Below are 25,784 nucleotides of genomic sequence, written 5' to 3'. Positions count from 1 at the left end.
GGGAGCACTGGCTCATTCTGTGCTGAGGGAGCACCTGGAGGAAGGAGGGATTGCAGCTGGACCCACAGGCCACGAAGGACCGCAGGTTGCAGGTGCCTGCCAGGCATTCTGCCCATCCCCACTGTGCAGTGGGATGAATTTGCCCCACAGAGGGAAGAAGCTCATACCCTGGAGGACGGGTGCAGAATGTCACAGGGGAGAGTCTGCAGTGTGCAGAAAACCACCTCTGAAGCTCAGGTGCATCCACCCTGTGATCGTAACTCAGGACTCAACTGACCACATTAGCCACGAGAGGGGCAGCACCTGTGAGCAGCAGAGCCTGCATCCCAAAGGCGGCCCCGGACGGCCTTCATGTCCTGCAGAGCTGCTTGGGAGACTCAGTGCTCCCATACCACAGTGATCCCGGCTCTGCGCTGCGTGCTGGGAGGCCTCAGAGCCTGCAAGCCAGTGGCATGGTGAAAGCTCAGCACACATGTGCCCTTTGTTTCTGGTTATCCTATGAGACCCTCCACTATGGGGCTTTGTCTCTACTTAAAAAGGTTAGGTTAACTCCTCTGAAGTAACCCCTTGCCCAGGACTGCAGCCTTCAGTGCTGGTTGGCCTTACACAACTGGGTGCCGTGGGTACCTGGGACTGGAGGGATCATGGAGCCTCTGTGGAGGAGCTTGGTGCTGAAAGAGGGTAGGGGTGGGGCCGCTGAGGAAGTCCGAGTGAGCGCAGGCCTGGGGGAAGGTGGGTGACTCCTGGGACACTGCCCCAGGGCTGATGTGGAAGGCTAGGAGTTCCTGGCATTAAGGTCAGCGTGGCATCACTCGGAATGTGCCTGCTGACCCAGGCCATCTCAGGTCGCTGTCTGCCTTGATGGACTTCTGAGTCCCTGGCATAAGGAAGCAATGAGAACTAGAGGCTAAGCCGCTCACAGAGGAAAGATGGGAGGACAGAGTCTCCAATGGAGAGAGGCGAATGTGAGGCTGGCTGACTCCAGGCCAGATATCCTGCAGGGCTCAGACTCCTGCGTGGGCCCGGCTGCTGGGAGAAGAACAGCTGGGGTCGTCAGGGAGCGTGGCAAACAAGTGTGGTGACAGGTTGCCCGCTGGGATCCTAGGGATAAAGAAGCTGCCATCTCTATTTATCCAACATGGCAGGCCAGCTGCCTGGCTGCCCCACCAAGGTGTGTGCCAAAGCCAGCATGATGCCCAGGACCTGGACTCAGCCTGTGGGCCTCACCCCTGCCCCCCCACTTTCCAGAGTGGAAGGAGCAGAAGAGGCACGGCCCCAGGCTTTAGCTGAGCTGCATGCCAGCCAGGACGAAGCATTTATTCCTCCCCCATTTCTCCTGGAGAGGGGCAGTAGTCAGCAAATAGTAAATAGTGGTTAACTGTAGTTCAGCTTAATTCTGTCTCCATGAAGACTGCATGATTATTCCAGCCAACCCTGACATCTCCCCTGTGGTTTCTTTGCACACTTGTGTCATGTCCCTCACACGTCGCCTTGTAATGTGCTGCTGTGATGCACTTTAAGTGGGGACACTTGGAAGGCCCACCATGTCTGACTTTTTATTCTAGAGTCCTGCTCAGTATATATGTTGGAATGAATACTGGGTTTTCAGTGCTAAACTTAGCATTTTAGGGCATATGTGTTGTTGAAGATGTGGCTCATATCTCTAAGATGGGAAAATAAAGTTCTTCATCTCTGATTCTTAACAACCGTTATAACAGCCAGCAATATGTGCGCCCAAGTGTTGTGCCAGGTGCTGTTCTAACTGCTTTTATGTGCCATTACATTTAATCTTCACACTAACCCCATAAAAAGGTGGGTGGAAATAATAAAGGAAGGCTCTGGAGAGGAAACAGGAATGAGTCTTGGAAGGTGGACAGGATTCAGGTAGGCAAAGAGGAAGATTACAAGTGAGAATGCAAATGTGCCCAGAACTGAGAGACTGGCATGGCTCACATGCCTGCCAGTGAGTGTCTCTCAGTCAGTGCTTGGCCCCTAACCTTGAGCTCAGTCGTGCATGATGGTCTGAACCTCGGTGCAGGAAGAGTTTGTCTTTCTCCTGTTCTATTTCTTGGCCAGCATAGCCACTCATTGCTCATCTTGTTGTTTTTGCAGCTTTGACCCAAAGAGAGCAGTGCAGCAGCTCAGAGCATGTGGGGTGTTGGAGACCATCCGCATCAGTGCTGCCGGCTACCCATCCAGGTAAACGTGCCCACCTGGGCAGCAAGGGTTGGGCTCCACAGGGCACCTTTTTATGTGCTGTCAGCCACAGACAGATGCTCCCACACCCAAAAATGTTCCCAAACCCTGACAGCTGAGCAGGATGCTGACTGATGGGAGAATTTCAGTTTGGTCTGGGAAATATGGGAGTCAACAGTGACATCCTCTTGGGCAGCTTTTTGAATTCAAATTGGGTGATGAGCTAGCTAGAGGCAGTTGAAAGGGAAGTTCTCCTTTACTCCCACCTTGTCTGTGTTAGCTTTTGTGTGTGAGTGGTAAAATACAGATAATACTCTTAATCGTTTTAAGTGTACAGGAACCCCCTGTCCGAAGAAGTCCTGTATGTGTCAGGAGATGGAGCCAGATGGGGAGGAGGACTCCCCACCTCCCTGCCATCTCACCTGGCACTTTGCCAGTGCAGTTGAGGAACCCTTTCATATGCAGTGGTTAATTACCCAGAAACAACCATCAATAGTTGCCAAACATGAGGCCTGGGAAGGAAGTTGCTGGAATTAGGAATTTGTATTTGACCTGGAAAGTACAAGAACTGTCACTAACCTGCAACCTCCAGGCAGCGTTTCAAAAGCCGCAGGCTCAGGCACTGTTCAGAATGGTCTGCCCGAGCCGGGGCGGATGGCTGTTAGTTTTCCTCACCCGCACGTCTCCCCGCCGAGGGGAAAGGGAGTGTCCTGGAGCTTCATCTCACTGTTGGGCCTTGTGGTCTGAACACAAATAGCTGACAACTTCGATTAGTGAGGTTCTTAGATGAAGCCCTGCATTCCTTCTCCCTGTCTGCCTTGTGGTATCCACCGTCAGCCTTTTGATTGAGGGAATGGGACTCAGGCTGTGGGTGCCAAGATTCAGCCTTAGTTCAAAGCACTGTAGTCTGGCCAGTCAGCCCACCTTTCAGTGGCTGCTTTGAGCACAGGGCTCAGATCAGGCATAGCTCACTCAACTTTAGGACTTGACAAGGACCTTAGGGAGCTGCTGAGCCACTGGTTTCCAGACTGTTCTACAGACAGGTGGGCTCCATGCCTGCTCCCAGCTCTTCTGTCTGCTGTGCTCAGGAAGTTTTCTGCAGTCTGCCTTCTTTAGTCCAGTGTTTCTCAAAACTTCATCGCAACCCATTTGTGGGTCAGGAAATCAATTGAATGGGTTGTGACTAATATCTTGTTTGTTTAATGAGATAACTTGGGATGGAAAATATAAGGTTTCAGTTTGTGGTTAAAAGGTATTGTGGCATGACCTTACTTCAGAGTTATATCTTGGCATAGATATGTCATTTCAATGCGCTTTCACAAGTGAGGCCCTGCGAAGGAAGCTCATGGTCACCAGGTAGTTGGTGGTTGAGTCAGGACTAGACCCACCCTTCCTCCGCCCTGCTAGGTGGTGGTTGCCAACCATCTCATTGTTCACATCAGGAAAGTGTTGCCATCCAAACAGGTTTGTCAGAGAAATAAGGGTAGGGTAGGATCCCGTGGTCTGACCGCCCTGGGGCTGGGCCCAGACCTGAGGCCTGGCGTCACGCTGCTCCCTGCCCTGTCCAGCTTGTAAACCGAAGTCAGGACTGCATGACTGCAGCCTGGACCAGAGGCAAAGGAGCCTTAGGCTTTGGAGTGAGGCCTGAGTTCCAGCGCCTGCCCCCATACTCCTTGGTTGGGTGACCTCAGGCAAGTTAATTGCTGAGCCTGGGTTCCCATATAGTTAAGTGGAATGATCATACTTACTTCATAGGTTGTTGCAATAAATGATAATGCATCTGAAGTCCTCAGCACAGTATGGTGACTTAAACACTTAATAAAATGCTTATTACTCATCCAGCATAAACTGCATATTATGAGCCTAATTATCTGGGTAGAACATGTCTGTACTGGAAATTTTTAGCTTTGTTTTCATGATGTGTCTGGTCACCTCAAAAGAACATTTAAAGTTCTCAAAACTCTCCAAGCAGTTAAGGAGGTCAGTCTAAGAATTAAAGTCGCCAAACCAGGTGGAGCTGAGATGTCCCAAGTTAAGGGACATGTAAGATCCTTCTGCAAGAAACTCGGGGACTGAGTGCCTAGCAGTACCTGTGCTGAACAGGCAGAGGCCTGGAGGTGAGCAGAGAAACCGGGTGCTCATCTTGGCACATGACCAATTGTGTGATTGGTGCTAATGGCGGGCCTGTCAAGTGGGAGGCATCAACATTGGGACTGTGCCAACCAGGGAAGAAGAAACAAGGGAAGCGTTCTGAGGCAGAAGGAGCCTTGGCGACCCATCTCAGTATATAAAGGAACATCTGTTCCACAAACAACTCTCCAACAGACTGAATAATAGTCGGACAAGTGACTTGGAGGCAGGGTGAACCTCTTTCCTTGGAGAATGTCAAGGAATGGCTAGAAGGCTGTGGGTCTGGTACGGTTAACGTAGACCATGCTTCAAGCAGATCTCTGTGAAATCAGAGTGACAGTGTGTAAGTGTAAGCCACCCACACTTCCACTGGCTACTGTACAGTAAAATCATGTTTCGGGAGGTGGAAGAGGTGGGGGAGAGGGCTTTACGTCCATGGCCTCCCATGAGCTTTTTGTAGGATGAGAGTTTCTCACCTATGTGGTATCTTGCTCTCCTGGTAATCTGTACTCCTCCTTGTCCCATCCTGTATTTAGCATCCAGCTCCATGCCGGCTGCTGGGAGGATGTAAGTCGTGGCCACTGCCCACTAGCAGCTCACAGTCGAGGAGAGGTGATACAAGCTTAGAACAGAGAACAACATATCGGGGGCCAGTGTGAGAGGAAACTGGAAGGAGGTGAGGTCTGAGCTGGTGATTTAGCCCATCTCTGCCAGCTCAGTCACCACCTACCATTCCATCCCCCAGCTAGAGCATGCCAGGTACGCCCTTTGCCTCATCCAGACAGCCTCTTCCTCAGCAGCTGGAAGAACGCCTTCCCTTCAACTCCTTAGGCCCATATGGAGAAAGGCGTCTCCTACTGCTCTTTGCACCTGGCTGCAGTCAGAGCTGCCAGTAAAGTCAAGGTGCTCATTGACGTGCTGGCTTCTTAGAAGGCAGCGGATGCGTGTCTTCCCCTGCCTCCCTCATTATTTGAGACTTCTTTCTAGCAGAAAATTGCAAGAGCATCTGTACCGTTTGTTTTTATAATTGTAGGTATTGTGGAAATTTCAGGAAGGACAGAGAGGCTATTATTTTCTGGTATCACAAAAAATGGTAATGCTGTGATATAAATGTTTGGACTTAGATCCAGGACACTGCCTTATATTTGCTGTCTTAGCCGAGTCTGCTGAAGGGTCAAAGAGAGGATACCCTCCCCAAACTGCCATTTGAAATACTAACTTTCAGAAAGAGGCACCATAATTTTGTGGCACGTTTGTTAGTACTGAGAGATGAAGTTGAATCATCCATATTATTTCATTTAGATCCCTAATTCTCTTTTATCTTACCACCTCTCCCTCAGCCAGGGCACCAAGGGTAGCATTTATTTGCAAGATGAGTGGTGGGAAGGAGGGCTGTGAGGCAAAGCTACCTGCGATAGGTAATAAAAGATTACACCTGTAATTTTACTCCACACTGTGCTTAACTGTCTGCACCTGCCAACCGTGGGAACCACTGGGAGTGACCTCGCTGGTTAAAAAAAAAAAAAAAAGGTGCTACATAAGCACTTCATCCAGGAGATTGGTGTGTGTCTGCTGTAGCTGTGGTAAAGCAGGGGAGGCTTTCCACATACTCTCTGTCCATCAAGATGTTAGCTATTGAAGGAAATACACTAGTAGCATCTGTGCTTATGTCACGGGGTAGAGTCAAGCAGTCATTTTGTTGACCTGACTTTGGGAGTCCATCATAGGACTAGAGGGTCCTGAGCAGACTGGAGGTCACAGAAAGCAATCAGTTCGTTGGCTGCTGAGGCACATCAGAGGGATTTCACTTGATTAGCGTGTCCAGTAAGCACAACTTTGCACAGTTCTTTCCAAAGGAAACATCAGTGGCTTCTTCCATGAGGGGAACTTGCATTTCCCTACATTTCTCCCACTTATGTGGCCAAAGGGCAAATAACACTTCACAGTGAAGCAAAGGGAAAGAGAATGCAGAGGCTTGTGACGAAGTGTCCAGAGGCCTCTTCTCCGGGAGCGCGAGCAGAGGGCGGTCCTTTTCAGCTGGGCTTGCAGGCTGAGTTCCTTCAGCCAACCTGCTGATGCCCCGGCAGCAGAATTCTTAGCGCTGGTCTGAGGCTAATACATATCAGTGCCCCCAGAGGTCAGCAAGCTGGAGAGCACAGATGCAAAGCTGCAGGCCCCCTGACCCTGCCCTCAGCTTCAGTACACCTGTTTTCATCCTCCCTAAGAATTATGGCTCTCTTTGAGTCTGATTTAAAATGAAAATGTATCACTCAATTTGAAATGTGCTGCAGCAGCTAAGAAATATGTTCATTATCACGTACATAAAACACTGTGATAAACACACCATCTGGGAGAAGCTCGTCCACCTGTCACCTGGCTCCCCTTGATGTGTGTCAGGCCTGTCTCCCTCTTTGGGGTTCAGAGCAGCTTTGTATCCCAGGGGAATTGTGAAGTGAATTCCATTTAGCCAGAACAAAGTGGGGGAGGACTACTGGAATATGCAATGTTTATATTTTTTAAGAAGTTCATCATAAATCTTCATCTCATCATGTTCACTTTGGAAAAAGTGGTGCTTTCTGAAAAGATTTCTACTACTGTACTAACTTCCAAACCGGGCCCCATATGGACTAAATAGTGTGGGATTGTAGAACTAGATAGAGGCTTGAGAAATTGCTTGGTTCACTTTTCTATTTAATCATAATTAAACATACACATAGTTACCTGCCTTGCTATTAAAAATCTCCCTGAGAGAGAATAATGTAGAAGTTATTTTGGTGTGAATAACTCTTTATCTCAGGATCTTAAAGCCTTTAGTTCTGGCTCTTTAGTTGAGGATTTTCAACCAGGGCTGCACATCACAGTCATGTGAAAACATTTAACCATTTCAGAAGCCAGGAGTCCACCTCAGACCTGAACATCTGCCTTTAACAAGGCTTCCCAGGTGATGTTGAAACGCCTTCTGCCTTGAAATGATTCCCTGGGGGACAAGTGCTGGTCACTGGTAACTGCAGCCCATTGTCACTTGCCAGCAGCGCATGGGCTGACAAACTTCTCCTGTATGTGGTGACTCCGGCTCAGGGCCAAGGGAAAGAATGAGGTTTCCCTCCCTCTGCAGCAAAGCTTAGCAACATCAGGCCTGGTGCCTCTAGGTCTGAGCCTGTGTTTCCCTGCGAAGCCCAGGACATAGGTGGGGGATAACAGGGAAGGCAAATATGGGGTATCTGTTGGTGTGAGGGGTACGGTGAGCACCCTGCTACCTTTGCACCAGGAGCCCCTCCATGAGTACCAGTGCTGAAATAATGACAAATCCTACATGTATGTATTGCTTTACAAAGGCCACCCACAAATCTCATTTGATTTGTTCATCACATTGACTTTAAAATTGAGATATAATTCATGTACCATAAAATTCTTTTTAAAGTATGCATTTCAGTGATTTTTGTTATATTCCCAAAGTTGTACAACCGTCACTGCTATCTACTTTGAGAATATGTTCACTCCAGAAGGAAACCCTGTGGTCCATTTAGCAGTCATGACCTCTTTCCACCTCGTCCTAACCTACTTTCTCTTACAATGAGTTTTCCTGTTGTGGATATTTCATGTAAGGGGCCTTTTGTGTCTGGCTCTTTTCACTTAGGATAATGTTTTCAAGGTTCATCTGTGTTGTACTATGTGTCAGAATTTTATTCCTGTATACTGCTTAACATTATTTTATTGTAAGGATATACCACATTGTATCCATTTATCAGTTGATGGACAATTGGGTTATTCCTGCTTTTTGGCAAGTATGAATACTGCTATGAATATTCATGTACATATTTTTGTGTGGACATATATTTTTATTTCTCTTAGTTACATACCTAGGAGTGGGATTGCTGGGTCGTATGGTAGTTCTGCTTAGCCTTTGAGGAATTGCCTAAACCGTTTCCCACAGCAGCTACACAATTTTACATTCTCACCAGCAATGGATGAGGCTTCCCATTTCTGTACATTCTTGCCGACACTTCTTATTTATTACAGCCATCCTAGTGGGTGTCAAATGGCATCCCATGGTCATTTTGATTTGCATTTCCCTGATGGTTAATGATGTTGAACATCTTTCCATGTGCCTGGGGGCCATATGTATATCTTTGGAGAAATGTGTATTCAGATCCTTTGTCTATTTTTGAATTGGGCTGCCTTTCTCATGTTGAGTTAGGAGTTTTCATGTATTTTTTATACTAGATCCTTATATAACTTGCAAATACTTTCCCCCATTCTGTGGGCTGTTTCTTCACTTTCTTGATGGTGTCCTTTGAATCATAAAGGCTTTTAATTTAGGAAAAGTCCAACAGATGTATTTTTCCCTTTGGTTTGTGCTTCAGGTGACACATCTAAGAAACCATTGCCTGATCCACGGTCACAAAGATTTACACCTGCGTTTTTTTCTAAATGTTTTACTGTTGCATGTCTGCAATGCATTTTAAGCCAATTTATGTATATGATGTGAAGCAGAGATCCAGGCTCATGCTTTTGCATACAGATTCCAGCTGTCCTGGCACCATTTGTTGACAAGATCACATTGACTCTTGAGGTAGGCAAGATACAAAGGTATCACCTCCATTTTAGGATGACAAAACAAATCTATAAAAGTTCAGTGACCAGGGTGTCTTCACCCAGACAGGAAGACGGGGACCCACCACAGTACATTTCCATGGGTTAAGGATGTCTACCCTCGGGCATCTCCCACAAAGTGCCCCTCTCCTCTCTGACTTTGGCCTCTTCTGCCCCTTTGGGAATTTTGTCCATCCTTCATACAGTTCCAAGGAAAACCTTTGTATCAACATCATTTATTTCTCTGCTGTTTTGTTTCCTCAAAAGCAAGAACAAGAGAAGTGTATGGTGCTGGGTGGCCATAGTAAAGATTATTTTCACAACTCAGTATCCAGAGGGAATCTCTCGGTCCTGATTGGCGGATATCACAGCATGGCTAACCACCTCTGCCCCACAAGCTTCTGTTGACCCATGTGTGAGATACTGTAGGGGAAAAGACCCCCACTGGGGCTCGCAGGCTCCTGAAGTTTCTCTCTCTAGCAGCGGAGAAGCCTGCCCTGCAGTCCACACCAGCCCAGCCAACATCTTTGACCTAAGTGGAGTGTCGCAGGGTAGCAAGACGTCTGAAAGTACAGGCTGACCCACCTAATCCTGACCTGAGAAGCCCTGATGGTTCTTCATTCTCTAAGGGCCCTGTGGTAACCTGACATCTCCTACTCCGGAATTCTGACTTAGAGCCTCATACCCTGGTCTTACTGGAGGGACTCTGAGGGTGTCCAGTCCAGCCAGTCCCTGCATGAGAAGGAAGAGAAGTACAAGGGGCGGCCACGTGGGCCGACCCACCCATCTGCTCACACGGCCCATCAGGGGCCCCTCAGGAGGCAGTCTTCTGCAGTGTTCCCACGTGTAGATGGTTAAACTCAGTGTTGGGGTCCAGATGGGAACTCAGCCCACCACTATATCCCCCCTTCATTTACTCCCCATTCACAGTGGCATATTCACCGCTTACTGTCTTGGGGCCTGAGGAGCTTGTTACCAGGAAGCATCCTTCCAGACTGATGGGCTCTGCTGAATACTCACCCTGGTTCATCCCACATCAGCCATGCCTGCTGCCTCTGGTCTCTCCATTCTCACCAGGAGCAGTCATGAGGGAGAGCCCGCCCAAGCCCTTCTCAGTGGGTGGTTTGCTTTCTGTGGGCATCGTCTGCGCCCATTGGTTTCACCTTGATTCAGGTATCTGGGGAGGCCTTTCTAAGAAAAGGAAAGGGGGTTGGCAGGAAGGGAGAGTAACTTAGACCTTCAGGAAGCTTTGTAACTTTCCCAACACTCCACATCCGTGAGCTCATGAGCCACTGAAGCCTCACGAGGTACTTTGTGAGGTGGGAGATATTCTTTCCATTTTGCAGATGGGGAGCTGAGCTGTTGAGGCTGTGACCTGCTTAAGCTCATGCTGCCGGTCAGGGTCAGAACACACTTCACTATTCCGAGCTTGTTCTGCACTGGCCTCGATGTCTTGGACATCACATCTCCCTACTCATAATTTCCTTGAACCTGTTACCTCCCTGCATTATAGAACTGGCAGCACTAAGAGATTTTCAAATTGGAAACATTTAAGGTTTTCAGCCCAGTTAAATGCTGCTCTAATTATTTCCCCAGAGAAATTGCAAACTCACAGAAATAAGATGAGTACACAAATAACCGTAATGGAGGATGTGGGAAGTGCCCTTGAAGTCGCACATGAGGTGCTGAGCCGCTCTCAAGGGCGAGCCCAAGCCCTACCAGGCAGGCAGGGACAATTACAAGACATACTGAGGGGCAGGTGTGGAGAATGAGGAGCCTCAGACTCTATGAAGCCCTTTTTATGTCTCCAGCATTCCATGTGAATCGTGCCACAACCCATATTATCAAGAGAGAATGGTCTGTTTAAAACTTGGGAGCTGGCTCAGAAAGAGCCTGGGAGAAATCCAGTCGTGTTTCCATGTTTAAAAAGAAAATGCACATCTAGTTTGCAGCTAATTGGCTCTAGCGCTCTGTTCTGAGGCTCCAGTATTCAGACCAGTCAGGGCTTAGGAGTTTTCTTGGCATTTATTGTACATAATGGAATAATTGAAGCAACATATAGCTGGATAAAAAACTCTAAATGTTGCCATTTTTGAAGCCTCTTGTTTGAGGTGGCTGGTAATTCCGTGGGCTTGGTCCATAGTCCCTCTGTAATGGGGTGGGCATTGGGGGTGGGCAGGGAAACAGCTTCTGCTCAGTGAACAAGTGAAGGGCAAAGGGTAACAAACCCTTTCTCAGGCCCTAAAACAGAAGCCTCAGGGGCTTCCGGTATCTCTGCTCAGCTTCTGTAGAAACTCCACGCACATCGAACCTGTTAAGCAGGGAGATGTAAATAGCCAGCTCCAAGCAGAATAAATGCTGTCATTCCTCTTGGAGCATTGCATTTGTGACAGACCAGGTAAAAACGTAAGGGGCATGGAGATCAATATATTAGTAGTTGCCAGAGTCTGAGGAGCAGGGAATGAGGAGTGACTATAATAGATATGGGGTTTATTTCTGGGGTGATGAAAATATTCTGGGACTCGGTGTTGGAAATAGTTGCCCAAGTTTGCAAATATACTAAAAACTATGGTACACTTTAAAAGGGTAAATTTTATGGTATGTGAGTTACTGCAATAAAGCTGTTATTTTAAGAAAGGTAAGGCACAATCTCTAAGCAGCCATTTTACATAGGGAAAAAAATAAGGGGGGACAATGTCATTTTGCTATTTGCTCTTCTATTTACTCTCTGAGACTTACAGCTGTGTTAGAAATCTTCCACCAAACCAAGATAAGTGTGTACAAAGCTGGGAGAATGGCAGTGAACTCAGTCTCCATTTCCTCCTCGTCCCAGGGAGCTGAGCTGAACAGCCTTGGGGGACCAGAGCAGCACACTGGTCTAGATTGTGGGGGAAGGAGAGCAACTCTGAAGGCACCGACTTCCCAAGAGTGCTGTGTCCACTCCCCCAATAGCGTCTGACATTCCCCAGTACTCAGCTCGGGAATAACTGTCTAAAGGACCCTTTTTAAAGGTGAATGTGCTCCAGGAGACAGGATATATTTATTTACTTCCCATTAATACTTTAAATGTGAGGTTATCTGAGTAACTGGACAATCTTTCAGCAAGGCCACAGGTGATGGTAAATGGTGCACACACAATCGGAAGGCAGCACCTAAGTGATTTTCACAGGGGCAGCAAGCCCAGCCCATGTACCTGGCCACAGGGCATCCATAGCATCTCTTCTGAAGGCTGAGCAGGGTGACTGTACACCTCCGCCAAGGATGCAGAATGAGTACGTTTGGCGGGGTGGATTCACCTCCAGAGGGCTTTACTCTGGAAATTCAGTCTCCTAAGGGTAGGATTGTGCTGAATCAGAACACACGATTGCATGAGGAGGTTGTGAGCACCCTGAAAACCGACAGGAGAGAGGGGTGCCAGAGTGAGCGTCTGCATGGACTGCGGTCGCTTTCAGGAGAAGAGGGGGCAGAGGCTGCCTAGAAAATGGTGAATTTGCTCATTGAAAATGCTGCACTTGTTTAAGTGGAGATCTCAGAGGCCAAGAGACAAACATAAGGCCCTCTGTGAGATTCCTTTCCACAACATCCCAAAACAGCATTTACTGAAAAGGTAGAATTGTAAGTGCTCTCTTTTTAGTCTGAATTGCTGGGCATTTTCTTTAAAGTGGGCCTGCATTACTCTTATGATCAAGAACAAATATGTAGGTAAAATCTACTTGGGAAAAATCGTTCCTTTTCAAATACACCAAAATGTGTGAACAGTATTATCTCTAGGGTTTAGGATGTGGCCTCTCTCTATCTGTTAATGTATACTTCTCTGCATTAAAAATAAAGGTTTCCAGTAAGGAATACATAAGAAAAGCAACATTTAAAAACAAAGCTGCCTTCCAGGTAAGGCTCCTGCTTCAGCAGCAGTGGAGTGGAGCTCTGTTCTTGCTCGGACAGAAACCCCTGTGAATGGTTCAGCCTCTGGTCAGCCCTGCCAGGAGTGCCTCCAAAGCCCTCCCTTTCCCCTTCCACTCATGATTCTGTAACTCAACCACACACTCATTCTCGGAGGGCATTATGGGAGGACAGACCACCCCAGGAATGTTCTCTGCTACTCTGAGAAGAGTAGTACGCCAGGAGTATTGACCCCACGGGGCACTGTCTGAGATCACCCAGGGCCTCTGTGTGGCCAAAAGGCAGGACATGTTGCCTGATGCACCTGCTTTCCCTCCAGGTGGGCCTACCATGATTTCTTCCATCGGTATCGAGTGCTGGTCAAGAAGAGCGAGCTCGCCAACACGGACAAAAAAGTGATCTGCAAGTCTGTTCTGGAGCGCCTCATCAAGGTGAGCTGGGCACAGCTCCAGGCAGCCAGGGCTCCGTGAAAGGCTTACCCAGCATGCCCTGAGAATTACTGGGGTTTGCAGGAGGTTAACTGCCTTTTTTGGTTATCATCCTCCTTACTGAAACTGTTTCTGAGATATTATCTATTTTCCTACACCAGCACCCATAAAAGAAAAGCCCCTTCACATATCAGGTACTTAGCCTTTCTCACATCTTGGCACACATAGAAGATGAAGTTACTTGTATGACACTCTGGAGTTTGTGATAAGGCCACTGCTAGCTGGGGATCCCTGGCTTCTTCAAAGCCCAAGGTCCCATGGTTCAGCCCACCTGCGTGTGCATCTGCCTGGGAGCTCTGATCCAGAGCTGGGCACAGTCTGGAAGCCAATAGAGGGGAAAATAGCTGCACTTCTCATATTCTCTTTACTACATAGCTGACCTCAGGCCCTCGCCCAGATGCTTGTTTTACATCAGACAACTGGTTTTGTTTTAATTAAAACAACCTGAAATCGTACCTGACCCTTAGACCAGAGATCTATAAAAATCAGCTGTTGGAGACCTCTTGTGAGGGGCACATCCTTGAACATTCTAGAGGATTCAGAGATTACAGCAGCATATGAAAATTAATGGTTTCAAAGGGTTAAATTACTCAAAAATCTTCCCTTTTAGAAGGTAATGTAATAGAATTACATTAAATTTTAATTTTCAAGTATTATTCTGCCAGGAAAATTTAACTGGAGCAGCGTATGGCCAAATGATCAGGATTTAAGGCCCTGCATTATTTTGTAAAAGTGACCAAGTCTCTCTGAGCATCATCTTAGCTACTCAAGTCTGTGGCTGTAGCCGGTGCAGAGTATCGTGCTACATAGTCAGTAGAGGAGAGGGTGGCAGTCTTGTTCATTGAAAGCTGCAGTTGGTCACTTGGACTCTGGTTAATGGAGGTTTTTGCTGTGGTGCACCTATCAATGTCTACATTTTAACATCAGATTTTTTATGAATGAACATAATCTATGTTCAAAGTCAGCTAATTCCAGTCTACATGGAGTGTTGGGAGTCTTTCTCCTCTTGGTACCAGGAGCTGACCTTTGCGTGTGTGGTCAAGGCTCACAAGTCACCCCTCAACTATGTGGCTGCCTCCTCCTTTGTCCAGGGTCATAGTCCCACTCTTCCTTTCCCTTCCCTGGATTTCTCCAAGTTTATCAGCACAACCTCTGCCTCCCAAACAGAGGGTACTCTGGAGCAGATCCGGGTCAGACTGGCTGGATCAGCCTCCGCCACTCTGCTCCCCTCCAGCAACCAAGACCAAGTGCCACTGGCTGGGACCTCCCTTCCTGGTGGGCTCTGCCTGCTGCCTCTCCTGTCCACGGGGGAGGAGCCTGCCAGCTTGTCAGTGCATGGCTTAAACGCCTCTTGCTTTCCTCAGTCCGGCACTTGGCTCTGAGGCTTTGTGGCACTCTCAGCCTGCTGTGTGGAGTCCTGCCTTCCAGATATTCTTTCTTACAGAGGACAGTCTTTGTGCTGACACCTTCCCCCTAGTTAGGAGTACGAGGCTGACACAGAAGGAACCCACCATACATTTAGAATGAACGAACAAGTGAATTACCTAAAGAATTATGTGAATCTGTGTTGTTTTCTCTGTCCAAAATGCTTTTTTTCCTCTTCTACCTCTCCAGCTAGGTTCTACCCTCCTCCTAAACTGAGCTCTAAAACGCCTCCTGGTGTGTGAAGTCTGTTCCTGGCCTCCCAGGGACAGTTAGCAGCCCCATCTCCTGTTGGCCTGTAGTACTCAGCTTCTGCCTTCCACTGTTGCATTTACCCATTTGTATTATAACTGAGGGTTGATTGTTTCACCAGACTAAACACCAAGTAGGAAAGGTCCTGTTGTCATTGTGTTCCTAGCACGGATATCCGTTGTCACAGAATCTCTGAGTTTGTGCAGGGGGCTGCATGGGTGACGAGATGAGCGTGTCGTGACTGGTAACCTGCCAATAATGGTCACAGCTCTTGAGCACTTGGAGTTAGACACTTTTCTAACTGCTTCACATACCTCATCTAATCCTCATCTTGCCCAGGAGTCCTGGGCCTTGATATCATCTGTGAAACATTGAGCAAGTCACTTCACCCATCTAGGCTTCGGTATTGTCATCTGAAATGAAAGGAGTTGCTTGGGATGGATGTGAACTGTCCTTCCACTCCCTTAGTCTGTGATTCTGGAAGGAACGTTCTTAAAAGATGACCCCTGATCGATACATGAATTATATGGTCAGTAAGTGCTAGGGGTTGGAGGAGAGCAGTTCTGGGGCAGGAGGTGTGCTCAAAACATGGGGGCTAAGGAGAGTCAGGGCTCAGGCCAGTGGTGACTGGCTGGAGCAGGTGCAACCTTCAGAGAATCCTTAGGTGTCAAAACAGTGTCTTTGCAGAGCAAGCCCTTCCTGGTTGTCCCCAAAATAGGGAGCAGAGAATGTGCTCCCATTCCTGAGTCACAGCGGACATCCCCCAACCCTGGCTCTGTTGAAATTGGAGCAGCCACACTGGTCCCACTCCTCTTCCCCCGCCTTTTGCTTCCCGACCCCTCCTCACTGAGGGGCCTCCTCCATCAGGACAGTGAAGGAGGCAGCCTCAGATTTCTCAAAGCTTCCCAGCCCAATCCAGCCCCTGTCCCTCCTAACGTGCGCTGAGGGCCCACTTAGTATGTGGCCCTGAGCAGGTGTAGGGAAGAGAACCTGACCCACACCTCATGCCTCCCAGCTTCACCAGCAGCCTGACCATGGAGGGGACAGGAAGCGACAGTCTAGCTGGATGCTGTGTCCCAGCTCAGCCACAGCATAGGCAGTGCTATCTTCCCATGTGTGGAACTGGGGTCCTTTTAACCATGTAGGGCCTAATTCACAAAGACTGGGGATTCAGCCTGATTTCACAGCCATTTGTCGACATGAAATATGTTCGTGTGTGTGTGTGTGTGTATGTGTCCCTTAGACTTTGTCTTGTTGCTTATTATGTCCTTCATGCCGGTGAGCAAAATTCATACGGAAGTTTCTTTGCAACCCGAGCTCAGTTAGCACAGCTAACTATCAAGTGCTCTACCCCAGACTAGTCCTCATGACACTACTGGATCATCTTTCCTTATCCACCAGGGTGAGCTCAGCGAAGGGTAATTAATTTCAACCTAAATAGATGTAATTAAGACAGTAATTATATGTCAAAAAAATCTCATAGTCTGAAGTCAAATAAAATTTATTTAGGGAGTTATTTGCAGTCTGAAATTATGCACACCATTGCATGGCCATTTGAGGATAACCTTTCTTAAATGTCAACCAGATCAGGTCGTTGCCTTGCTCAGAGCTCCCCCAATGGCTTCCCATCCCTGTTCAGGCTGCTGCCTACAAGGTCTGTGGTGATTAGCTCCTCCTGCCACGCCCCCTTACTTCTCAGCTCTTAGCCAGCCTGGCGCTCCTGTTCCTCAAACATCCCAGCTTTGTGCCACCACAGGACATTGGCCTCTGCCCTGCTCTTCTCCCAGAGCTCACCTCCCCAGATTTCCCTGTGGCTGCCTACTTCAGTTCATTCAGGTCTTTGCTCAAATATCATCTCCGTAGAAATGCCTTCCTTGATTATTCTACTTAAACGTCCTCATTGCACCCTCCAGCTTCATCATCTTCATAATCCTCAGCACTGCCTGTAAACAGACTGTCTTTGTTTGCTGAGCTGTCTGCTCTCACCACAACACTCAGTTGCTCGAGGGCAGGCACCTTGTTCACTGCAGCGTCCTGACACTTAGCCCAGTGTCTCTTCCCCAGCAGGGACTTAGTGTCTGTTAAATGAATGTGGAGAGTGAGTGTATACTTAAAGGGCCAGGGTACAGGAGATCTGGCAAGAGAATTCTGCAGTGGAGGAAATAGGGTGGTGGCCTATGTGACCTCCCTGGTAATGAATTAGCCTCCTTCCCTGCCTTGTAAAGGATCCTGACAAGTTCCAGTTTGGCCGCACCAAGATCTTCTTCAGGGCAGGCCAGGTGGCCTACCTGGAGAAGCTTCGGGCTGACAAGTTCCGGGCAGCCACCATCATGATCCAGAAAACTGTCCGGGGCTGGATGCAGAAGGTGAAATACCGGAGACTGAAGAGGGCTACCTTAACTCTGCAGAGGTGCTGCCGAGGACACCTGGCCCGCAGGTGAGCCAAGCTGGGTCACATCTAGGGTAGCAGATGGGAGCGGGGGCTGCTGCTCTCAGCTGCTGAGCCTCTCTCAGCCTTTTTAATTAAGAGTGGCTTCAGCTGGGCCCTGTCTGCCCCCTGGCTTTCTCCCCAGCAGCTGGGCAGGTCTCTCCTACCCATCTCACCTGAGGGAGTAAGTCTAGTTCCAGGAGACTTGGTTCCCTCAGTCTGTCCCTGTCCCACAGCCCCAAAAACACCATTTTGCCCTTGCCTAGATCCCGAAGTAAGATAATCTTTTAGAAAAAGAGGCAAACTCAGCCTTTCTGTCACCGTTAACTTACCCTGAGCGTCACGACTTACACCACCGATTTCAGAGTCCTGCAGGAGTGTGATAAGAAGGGCTGGGAAGGTCCCTCTTCTGAACTGCCGCACGTAGCCAGCACAGAGGAGGAGTGGCTTGTCTATTCACAAGTGGCTCCCTCAGCAGAGCCTGGATGCCAGGCAGGCTCCCCTGCCCCACCCACCAGCATGCAGAAGAAGCTAAACATTCCTGTCCTAACGGTATCCTCGCGTGGGTGAAGCACTAAAGTAGCATGAGCAGCTCCGCTGAGAGAGAGACAGAGGGCATGGCTTCCCCTAAGACCCATCCTGAGGCCTTTACACAAGCCATCAGGGTTTGGACCCAGCCCTGATTGAAAATCAGTGACCTCTCCAAACAGGGACTTCTTTGCAACTCTGTGACAATAACTGCCATGAAGTGTTGCATTTGGAAGCCAAAGCTCCCCAAGTGGCTGATCCATCATCTCTGCTTGAATATAAAAAAGCCGGAGAGCCCCTGAGGTAAAGCCCAGGGCAGGTATCATGAACGTAGGCATTGCTCCTGCTCACTCTCATGTCCTTGCCATAAGCTGTTGATCCAAGCCTAACCAGAGATGATAAATGGCATTATTTACCTCTAGACTACTGAGGGGTGATCTCTGGAGCAAAAGCTATAGAAATAAGATCATCAGTAGTGTCGGCCCTGAGCAATCTGTGCCGACTCTCCGGTCATCATTGAGGACCTTGTATGTGGAACTTTGTCTCAGGCAGCAGATGGTGAGGTTATAAAACAGGCGGCCTGCATTCTCCCTGCAGAGAGCTTGTATTCCAGTGGGCATGCAGGGTCCACACCTGGAGAAAGTATGTATGGAGAGCTGAGCTTGGGGGTCGACTCATTTCAGCAGCAGGGCAGGCTGGGTGGGCCACCTCCTCTGGGCTGTGTGACGTGGTTTCTAAGGTCCTTTCTAACTTTTAGTATTCTGAATCTCTGAGCACTTGCTGTGAGCCTGGCACCTACCAAAGCCCACAAGTAAAGGTGAGAAGTGGCAGGCTGTCTTAGTTGACATGGGGGGTAAATGGGAAACAGAGGAACATAGGTGTCCACATGCGTTGCAGAAGCGCTGGTGAGTTGAGGAAGCAGGGAGAGATGGGTGTGGGCTTGAAAGGGTTTTACACACTCAGCAAATGCTTTCTAAGTGCCTACTAGGCCAGACCCTGAACTCGGTATAGTGGGGGCAAGGATGATTTGAGACACAGCCCCTAGTGTGTCCAAGTCTAGTGAGGTACCGGGGACAGACAGACAGTGTACATATGTCATGTCATTGGGGGCTACCTGGTTGCAGTGAGGGACTCTTGGGTGGGGAAGTGAGCAGATAAGGATTGTAGAATTGGTCCGACATAGACTGAATTATAAACTTGTGGAAGGACTTGTTAGACATTGAGGAAGCTGGTTCTTTTCTGAGCCTGAGCTCCAAGTGCCCACAGTGTTGCTACAGTCAGTACAGTGACGAGAGATGGCTTGGCCCGAGAGATGGCTTGGCCCGGGAGTGTCCAGGCAGGGCTCAGCAGAGGGAGGCATGTGCCTCTGAGTGGCTCAGAGGCGTCTGTCAGCATGTCTCGCTCCCTCCCTCCCTAGGCTGGCCGAGCATCTGCGGAGGACCCGGGCAGCGGTAGTGCTCCAGAAGCAGTACCGAATGCAGAGGGCCCGCCTGGCCTACCAGAGGGTCCGCAGGGCTGTCCTTATCATCCAGGCCTTTGCTCGGGGCCTGTTCGTGCGGAGAATCTACCAGCAGGTGTGTAGCTACTCCGGGGAGGTTGGGGAGTGGGGGTGCAAACTCAGCAAAAGCAGCAGTGGATTGTCCCCAGAGTGAATGGTTATTGGGTGCTCCTTTATTCTAAGTAAGTCCGTATCTTTGCACCCATGAATCCTTTCCAAAGTCCTATGAGGTAGCATATTAGGGTTCTCCAGAGAAGCACCAGTAGGAGATACATATATGTATGTGTGTGTGTGTATGGAGACTTACTACAAGAAACTGGCTCTTGAAATTGTCCAGTCCCATGATCTGCCATCTTCAGGCTAGAGGCCCAGGAAGGCCAGTGGTGTCCTTCAGTCTGAGGCCTGATAACCAACCAGGGGAGCCAACGCTGTAAATCCCAGCCTGAGGGCAGGAGATGAGATGGTGTCCCAACTCATATAGGAAGGGAAAAGGGGGTGAATTCCTCCTTTCTCCGTCTTTGGTTCAGTTCAGGCCCCCAGGGGTTAAATGATGCCTACCCACACTGGGGAGGACAGACCACCAGTTCAAATGCCAATCTCATCTAGAAACCTTCAGAGACACCCAGAACCAGTGTTGAATCTGGGCACCTGCGGCCAGTCACATTGATACCTGAGATTAACCATCACAGGTAGGAAGGGCCCTTACCGTTCTACCCCTGTGACAGATGAGATGCTTGGAGAAGCTGAGTCACCTGCCCAGGGGTCTCTAGCCAGTGGCAGAGCCTGGTGACCCATCCAGGGCTCATTCAGCCTTGAGAGCAGGGGGTGATCTTAGGTGTCATCAGGCCTAGCCCTTCATTTAACAGTTGGGAACCTGAAACCCAGTGAAGAGAGGCACCCTGACCTTCTCCCTGCCAGGCCATCAGTCCAGGGAAGCTGAAGTACCTGCTTAGGTAGCCCCAAGGCATGACCCACCCATTCCACCAGATCACCCTGACACAACTGAAGCTCAGTGTAAGGCAAAAGATGGGTTGGAAGGAAATGTCTAAAATGTTCTTTTTTCCTAAAATGAACATCTGTCTCCTCTCTGCTCAGAGAAGGTGTGATTTTTCTAAGTAATGAAACACACACTAAGGTGATAATGAAAAAACAAACATGATCAGACGCCAGGATGGAGCACACCCTGGTGTAATATGTGGAGAAACCCAGGCCAGTGGGAGAAGGTCCTGTCATTATTCCTGGGAGACTGGTGACACCTGTGTAATGTCACCATGGACAGGGGAGATCCATTTGGGAGGCACTAGGTTTAAACCCAGCTCTGGCTGTGATACTGGGCATGCTAGTCGCGCAGTATGTTTGTTTATTTACTGATTTATTCCACAAACATTTATTTTGAGAGGTATTAGGGCAAGAACATTGATGATGCTTTAATTTTCAGGGAGGTTTTTCATTATAAGCCAAGCTTGTAATTATAAGCCGTTAGCTCATAGTGGCCTCTCACTGGAGACTCTCACTTCATCTCTGTAGCTCACCATGATCAGAGCGGGATCTGAATCTGTTGAATGGGAAGATAGTAGCTCAGTAACATTTAGGCCCCTTCAACTCTGAGGTGTTTATGCTGTGGTCCCCAAACCCATAAAACAGAAAATCAAACTGAAATAAGTGTCTAACAGTTGATTCCCTGAAGGTATATAGGCTACAGAACTTAGTTAAAACTTGTCATAAAACAAACAGCTGCCAAAGCCTGAAATCTTAAGGCATATTCTCTGTCTCATAAGTTGAGGCTGATGTCAGTGCTCACCTCTTCCAAGCAGTGCTTGAGCCTCCCTCATTCCCATCCTGCGGTGCCACCCACCACATGTGTATTTGTCCCCTGACAGGTCCTTGCTGAGCACAAGGCCACCATCATCCAGAAGCATGTGCGGGGCTGCCTGGCACGCAGACACTTCCAGCGGCTGCGGGGCGCGGCCGTTGTCATCCAGTGTGCCTTCCGGATGTTCAAAGCCAAGCAGGAGCTAAAGGCCCTCAAGATCGAGGCCCGCTCCGCAGAGCACCTGAAACGCCTCAATGTGGGCATGGAGAACAAGGTGGTCCAGCTGCAGCGGAAGATCGATGACCAGGTCAGTGTGAGCACCCCACAGGGGTTGGGGGCCGTGGTGGGGCACCAGGGGCATGTTTGAGAAGATCCACAGCTTCCTCAGGCAACTGCGTGTGCCAGAAGAACCCCGAGGGAGCTCGGCTGTCCTCAGGAGCGGGTGCTGACTGTGGCAGGCAGAATATTGGCCCCCAGAGATATCCGTGTCCTACTCTGCAGAGCCTGAAATATCACCTGATGTGGCTAAAGGGGCTTTGCAGGTGTGATTAACTTAAGGCTGTTGAGATGGGGAGATTCCCCTTGATTATTTGAGTGGGCCAGTATATTCACAAGGGTGCTCACAGGAGGGGGGCAGGAGAGTCAGATTCAGAAAGGGAGACTCAACACAGAATCAGAGGTTGGAGTGATGCAGGGTCATGAGCCAGGAAAGGCAGGCAGCCTCTAGAACCTAGAAAAGGCAGCAAAACGGATTCTCCCCAGAGCCTCCAGGATCACAGCTCTGCTGACCCCTCTGAGACTTCTAACTCCCCAGAATGTAAGATAATAGTGGCTTGAAACAATATAATTAACTTTTTGGTAATTTGTTACAGCAGCAAGAGGAAGCTGATACAGTAGCCCAAAGTCGAGCCCTTGCAGAGGCAGTGTGGTGTAATAGCAACAGCTGGCATTTGTGAGGGGTCACTGCATGCCGGGCACGGTCCTGGTGCTGCTTCTGTAGTAGCTCATTTAAACCTAGAAATAGCCCCATAAAGTTTCTTCCTTTATTTACCCCAAGTGAGGAAACGGAGAGGCCAAGTGACTTTCTCAAATCACATAAGTGACAGAGGTGGGGCCAAGATTTGAACCCCTGCTGTCTAGCTCCAGGGCCCATGTTCTTCACCCCTTTGCTCTTTACCTCTGTTATGTTGTGTGGTGGGAAGAGCACTTGCTTTGGAATCAGAAAGAGTCCAATTCAGAAGCAGGTCTGCTGCTTTGAAGTTGAGTGAGTGGCATGATCACTCTAAGCCTGTTTTCTTATCTGTAAAATAGGGCTGATCTGACATGTATGCGGGGCCTGGTACACAGTAGGAAACTCAGGAAATGGTAACCACCATCATTATGTTAAGCTGCTGCTTCTTCCTACCCTGGCCACCTTCCGTTGTCAGCCAGTCGCACAAGCGACAAGCCCTCAATCAGGTGTTGGGTACTGCGCAGGGTACTCTGAGGGGTCCAGGGTACACGGGACACTCATCAGCTTGGAAAGACAGGACACACACGCCCATACACCCACCAGGCAGTCTTTCTCATCCTCCTCTTCAGAACAACTTTATTTGGCGCCTGTTTCTGGTGCTTTGTTAGGCACAGTGAACCGAGGATGACCGTGGCACACACCGGGAACACTAGGAAGTGATCATGCCAGTGGGGCCAGCAGCACCCACTTCCCTGCTAGTTTTCTGAGCACCTGCCACGTGCTTGGCCCTGTGATACGTGTTTTATGTTCAGTCTCATGCTCACGTGACTTTGTGGGGTCATTTTACAGATGAGGCAACTGTGAATCAGGGACATTAAGCACCTTGCCAAGGTCACAGAATCAGAAAATTCTAGAACCAGCCTTCTGACCCAGGTCTGTCTGATCCCACAGCCACAGTGAGGGTGCAACTAGTTCTTTTAACCCCAAAGGTCCCTGAGTGCTGGTCCTTTCCTGGGTATCGTCATTGCCAAAGTGGTTGTGTGTTCCCAGGGTTGAAAGCAGGCCCACTGTCACTTGCTCTTGCAGGGTATCAAGATGAGCATAGGGCCAGGCTTCTGCAGTGCCCCCAGGGTGGTGTGTCAGGTGCCTCCTGAGGAAGGAAGGGGGAAAGTGAGAGGGAGAGAACACACAGAATGTGCACAGTGTGGACAAAGAGAATTTGAGTTGGAGCTCCCAGGCACTGCCTTGGAGGTCACTTGGTTTTATTGTACCTATTCTATGTTAGGCTTTTTTAAAGCTTCTCATGACCCTAATAGGGCAAGAAGATAAATGAGCCCTTTTACACCTAAACCAGCTGCCCCCGAACAAGAGACCAAAAGCAGTGCACAGACAACAATACAGTGTTCCTGTTTCCCTGCTCTTGCAAAAGACCAGGCTTCCCAACAAGAGGCTGCCACCCTGGATGTTTGTATGAGTTCTACAGGGCATCTTGTTTGGCTAGGCTCCTTAGTGGCAAAGCAAGATGGAAAGTTCGGTCTAGGATGGAAGGCGCACAGTGCGTGCCCCTGGTTGGCCTGCAGTAACGGGTGTCGTCAGGGAGGAAGGCGTACCTGCTCAGGGGGATGGCAGTGCAAAGGAGAAGATCTGGTCTCTGGAACTGGTCATTTGAAAAATGCAAGCACAAGGAGGACCCAGGTATTTTTATTATTGATGTGGCTGTTGTTGATGGGCTAGAGAAGATGTTTGCACCATCAAATATTGCCAACTAACCTTCCAAACAAAGTATAGTTCAGGGGACTAGTAGGCTTTGTTGGACCATTGCACTCTGTGTACCGAGCAGCTACCTCAGCCTTGGGTTTCCAGCCACAGGGCCCTGTGTTGGCATTGCTGATTTCTGAAGTTGGCTTGAAAGTTTAAAAATAAATCTGGTATTTTACAACCCGCGCTTCAGAACATCAAAGAGAAGCAGATTTAAAAGGCCTATTTTTAAAAGAGCTTTTTGCCTTAAACTTCCTGCTTGGCAAACATCTGTGAGTGGTGGCAGATGTTACCCACCCTGGGCAGGGTGCCCTGCATGCAAAGGATGATCAAAGAGGTGGGAGGGATGGGGTAGATCTTGCTTTCTTGTACCCCTCCCATGTTTCCTATGTGCCAGGCACTATTCTCATATATTAACTCATTTAATCCTCACCACAACCCTAAGAGATAATATTATTTCCAGTTAAACTGGTGCAAAGAGAAGTTAAGTCACCTGCCCAAGGTCACGCAGCTAGCTGGGACTGAAATTTGGCAGTCTGGTTCCAGACAATGTTCTGCCACCTGCAACCAAATTATGGGATATCTGCACATTATGAGACTCTTAGGACAGTCCAAGGAAATTCGTCAGTCCAAGGAAAACTCTTAGTTTTGTTTTGGACTTATTCATATGGACAGCAATCGTCCTTGGACTGGCTGTCCTTCTACAGTGAGGTGTGTGACCCCCTATCAAAGAACACCCTCTGCTCTCTGTCATGAGAGGAGACATCAGCATAATCTATGACACCAGGTCTTTAGAGATTGTTACTTTATTGCAGCCTCCTACCAGATGGAGCTAGCTGTTTGGAAGTGAGTGGGTTTCTGTTCTTGCTGTAATGCCTGGAGACAGCACAGGTGGCTGCTCCCAGGACACGAGTTCTTAAGCCAGAAGGGGTGTACAGCTTGGTCCTTGTGGCAGGGCAAAGGCATCCCAAAGTATTTATCAGAGCAGAGGAGCAGAGTGGGTGGGGTAGTGGACAGAGTTCCAGCAGGATGGAGACCTGAATTCTGTGTCAATTACACTGTAACCAGAGCTGACAGTTGGGATTATGGCCAAATCTCCAATGGGGCCTTGAGTTCTTCAGAGGGAGTTGGCCTAAGATGTCCGATTCACTGATACCATTATGTGGCTAAAGTAGGGATTCCCAGCTCCAGGCTGCACTGTGGAATCTCCAGGGGAAGGTTTTCAAAGAAGTACCCCCACTGGGAAGAAGTCATCCAAGGAGGAAACAGATAAAACTAGGTAAGGTCAGCACCCAAAATTCAGGTCTAAGGTTTTGTGAATCCAACTAAAGAGACAAGACATGAAATTGGCACTGATTCCCAAGGAAACGGAAAGAAAGAAATGGGTTCACCAGTGAGTTGGTGAAAGTGACAATCATTTGGGAGGGCTGGAGCTGTCCCTGATGCTGAGACTTTAATGGGTTTTCATAATCTATGATGTAATAACCCACATCCTTCACAGTGTCCTTCAGTAAATACAGTGACAGTTCCTGGGACCGTTTCTTACAGTGTCCCTGGTGTAGGCCTGTGGTGTAACATTTTTCAGCCAACATGATATAATCATTGGCTGTCTACTAATCTAGCTTTATTCAAGCACAACATGCAGAATGACTAGGCCAGTTGAGCCTACAGTTTTTTGTGTGTGGGAACCAAGTTTCTTAGACTTTAATGAGTAAAAGGCTATATTTAAATATGTTTTATCTGAAAAATATATGACACACACATATGGATCCAGTTAATAGCCATTTAAATCGATTTGGTTTGTACTTAGTATGCCCTCAGTCAAT

General features: G+C 48.7%; 1 protein-coding gene across 1 annotated transcript in view; it reads left to right on the top strand.

Annotated features, from left to right (window-relative positions):
* The window catches only part of MYO5B (myosin VB), a 309,980-nt gene that overhangs the window by 227,692 nt on the left and 56,504 nt on the right, over positions 1-25,784 (top strand). Inside the window, exons 17-21 of the mRNA XM_017665463.3 lie at positions 2,113-2,199; positions 13,139-13,250; positions 17,207-17,418; positions 19,355-19,511; positions 21,316-21,555. Of these exons, the coding sequence (XP_017520952.3) occupies positions 2,113-2,199; positions 13,139-13,250; positions 17,207-17,418; positions 19,355-19,511; positions 21,316-21,555 (808 nt within the window). The remainder of the gene's footprint in view (positions 1-2,112; positions 2,200-13,138; positions 13,251-17,206; positions 17,419-19,354; positions 19,512-21,315; positions 21,556-25,784) is intronic.

The sequence above is a fragment of the Manis javanica genome, chromosome 9 (genome assembly GCF_040802235.1).
Source record: "Manis javanica isolate MJ-LG chromosome 9, MJ_LKY, whole genome shotgun sequence".
NCBI classification, from domain to species: domain Eukaryota; kingdom Metazoa; phylum Chordata; class Mammalia; order Pholidota; family Manidae; genus Manis; species Manis javanica.
Note: the sequence above shows the minus strand (reverse complement) of the source record. Positions and strands in the feature narration are given on the sequence as shown.